This window comes from Geospiza fortis, unplaced genomic scaffold (genome assembly GCF_000277835.1).
Source record: "Geospiza fortis unplaced genomic scaffold, GeoFor_1.0 scaffold676, whole genome shotgun sequence".
Classification (NCBI taxonomy): Eukaryota; Metazoa; Chordata; class Aves; order Passeriformes; family Thraupidae; genus Geospiza; species Geospiza fortis.
Window position 1 is genome coordinate 236,512 of NW_005054600.1, and position 1,514 is coordinate 238,025.

Sequence of the window (1,514 nt, forward strand, 5' to 3'; positions counted from 1 at the left end):
AGATACAGGTTCATCTCCTTGGCTCTTTATTATTATTAGAGCTGTTTGATTATTCTAGAAATTTCCATTGCAGCAGAACTCGTATTGACAGCAAAAATTAGACTTTAAATCACTAGGGTTTTTTACAGTAAATGTAGTTTGAATGGCAGAATAAAAGTAACATTTTAGTGAGGCCATGTCAGGTGACTTTAGGTGCTGGGGAGGAAAACACCCAGTACAAACTGGGGTTTTATATAATATTTATATATAATAAAAACCTAACTATTCCCTTTAGGCACCCTGGTTTTGGGACACACGACAGTGCTGGTACAACTACCCTTTCCAGGTATGAGAGAAACACCTCCTAAATTCCAACTTTTTGGACAATTTTAGTTTTTATTTTTGTCATTGATACTGGATTAAAACTCTGCCATTTATTCTTTGTGCCTTTGCATCCTGGTTAGGTTTGGCAGCAGCAGGGTTTCCTCACATACATCTGACTCAGTTACGTTATGTTTATTTGCTGCCGAGATCGTTAAAGTGGGATGGAAAAGGAGGAAGGGAAAAAAGTGATTTTTATGTAAATTTTGAATTATTTTCTATTGTAACTGTGCTTTCTCTGTCTGTTTTCCAGCCTCTAACATCCAGGCTTTATTATTACTATATCTTGGAGCTGGCCTTCTACTGGTCCCTCATGTTTTCTCAGTTTACAGACATTAAACGGAAGGTGAGATGACCCAGAATTGCATAAACCACTCAACAGCTATAATGAAAACAATAATAATAGGTAGGACTAACAAAAAATGGGAGTGTGCCTGGCCAGGAAAGCCAAAATGTAGTGATAATTATGTTTTCTTCCTCATTTACACCTTTGTGAGCCCTGAGAAAAAGGGAGGAGCAAGGCTGACCTGGTGTATCCTTGAGTTCCTTTCACCTTCCAGGGGACAGAGCAGCTTCACTCAATGCCTCCCAATCAAAAGTTAACAAATCATTGCCTAAAAATAGACTTAACTGGAAGGCTTGCAAGAAAATGAGCTGCTCAAAGCAGTACCTTGCTGAAGCTGCTGAGGAAAAGGCAAATGCTAAGGAGCTAATAAATGGGATTTTGAAAGGAATTTCTCATCTGTGTGAGGAGCAGATGATGAGTGGTTGTAGTTGCTCAGATCTAGTTCTGTCATGCTGCGTTCCAGCATTTGGTTATTGTTGCTGTTGGAGAGCAGTCCCCACTGAATCCTGGCTTATCGCTTCCTTTACATGAGCTGCAAAGCAGCAAATTATCCCAATTTTTGCACTCGCTGTTAAAAAACAAGTTTACCCAGGCTTTTTGTGCTGAAATATGAGCAGGTGGTGCACTGTGGAATACAGTGGAGCTGCAGACAGGGAGTGATGAACAACCTCTGGGACTGTGTTTGTAATATTTCATTTTGACTTTAACAAGTGGATGACATTCCCCGCGGCAGCTGGGTGAGGTACAGGGAGCCAGGGGCTGAAGTGCAAACCAGCCCTGAATATTGTGCATTGTAAACATTTTTTGT

General features: G+C 40.4%; 1 protein-coding gene across 1 annotated transcript in view; it reads left to right on the forward strand.

The window, feature by feature from the left end:
* CERS5 (ceramide synthase 5) overlaps window positions 1-1,514 on the forward strand; it is a 16,790-nt gene that overhangs the window by 7,887 nt on the left and 7,389 nt on the right. The window contains exons 5-6 of the mRNA XM_031064523.1: window positions 275-325; window positions 614-706. Coding sequence (XP_030920383.1) covers window positions 275-325; window positions 614-706 — 144 coding nt within the window. The remainder of the gene's footprint in view (window positions 1-274; window positions 326-613; window positions 707-1,514) is intronic.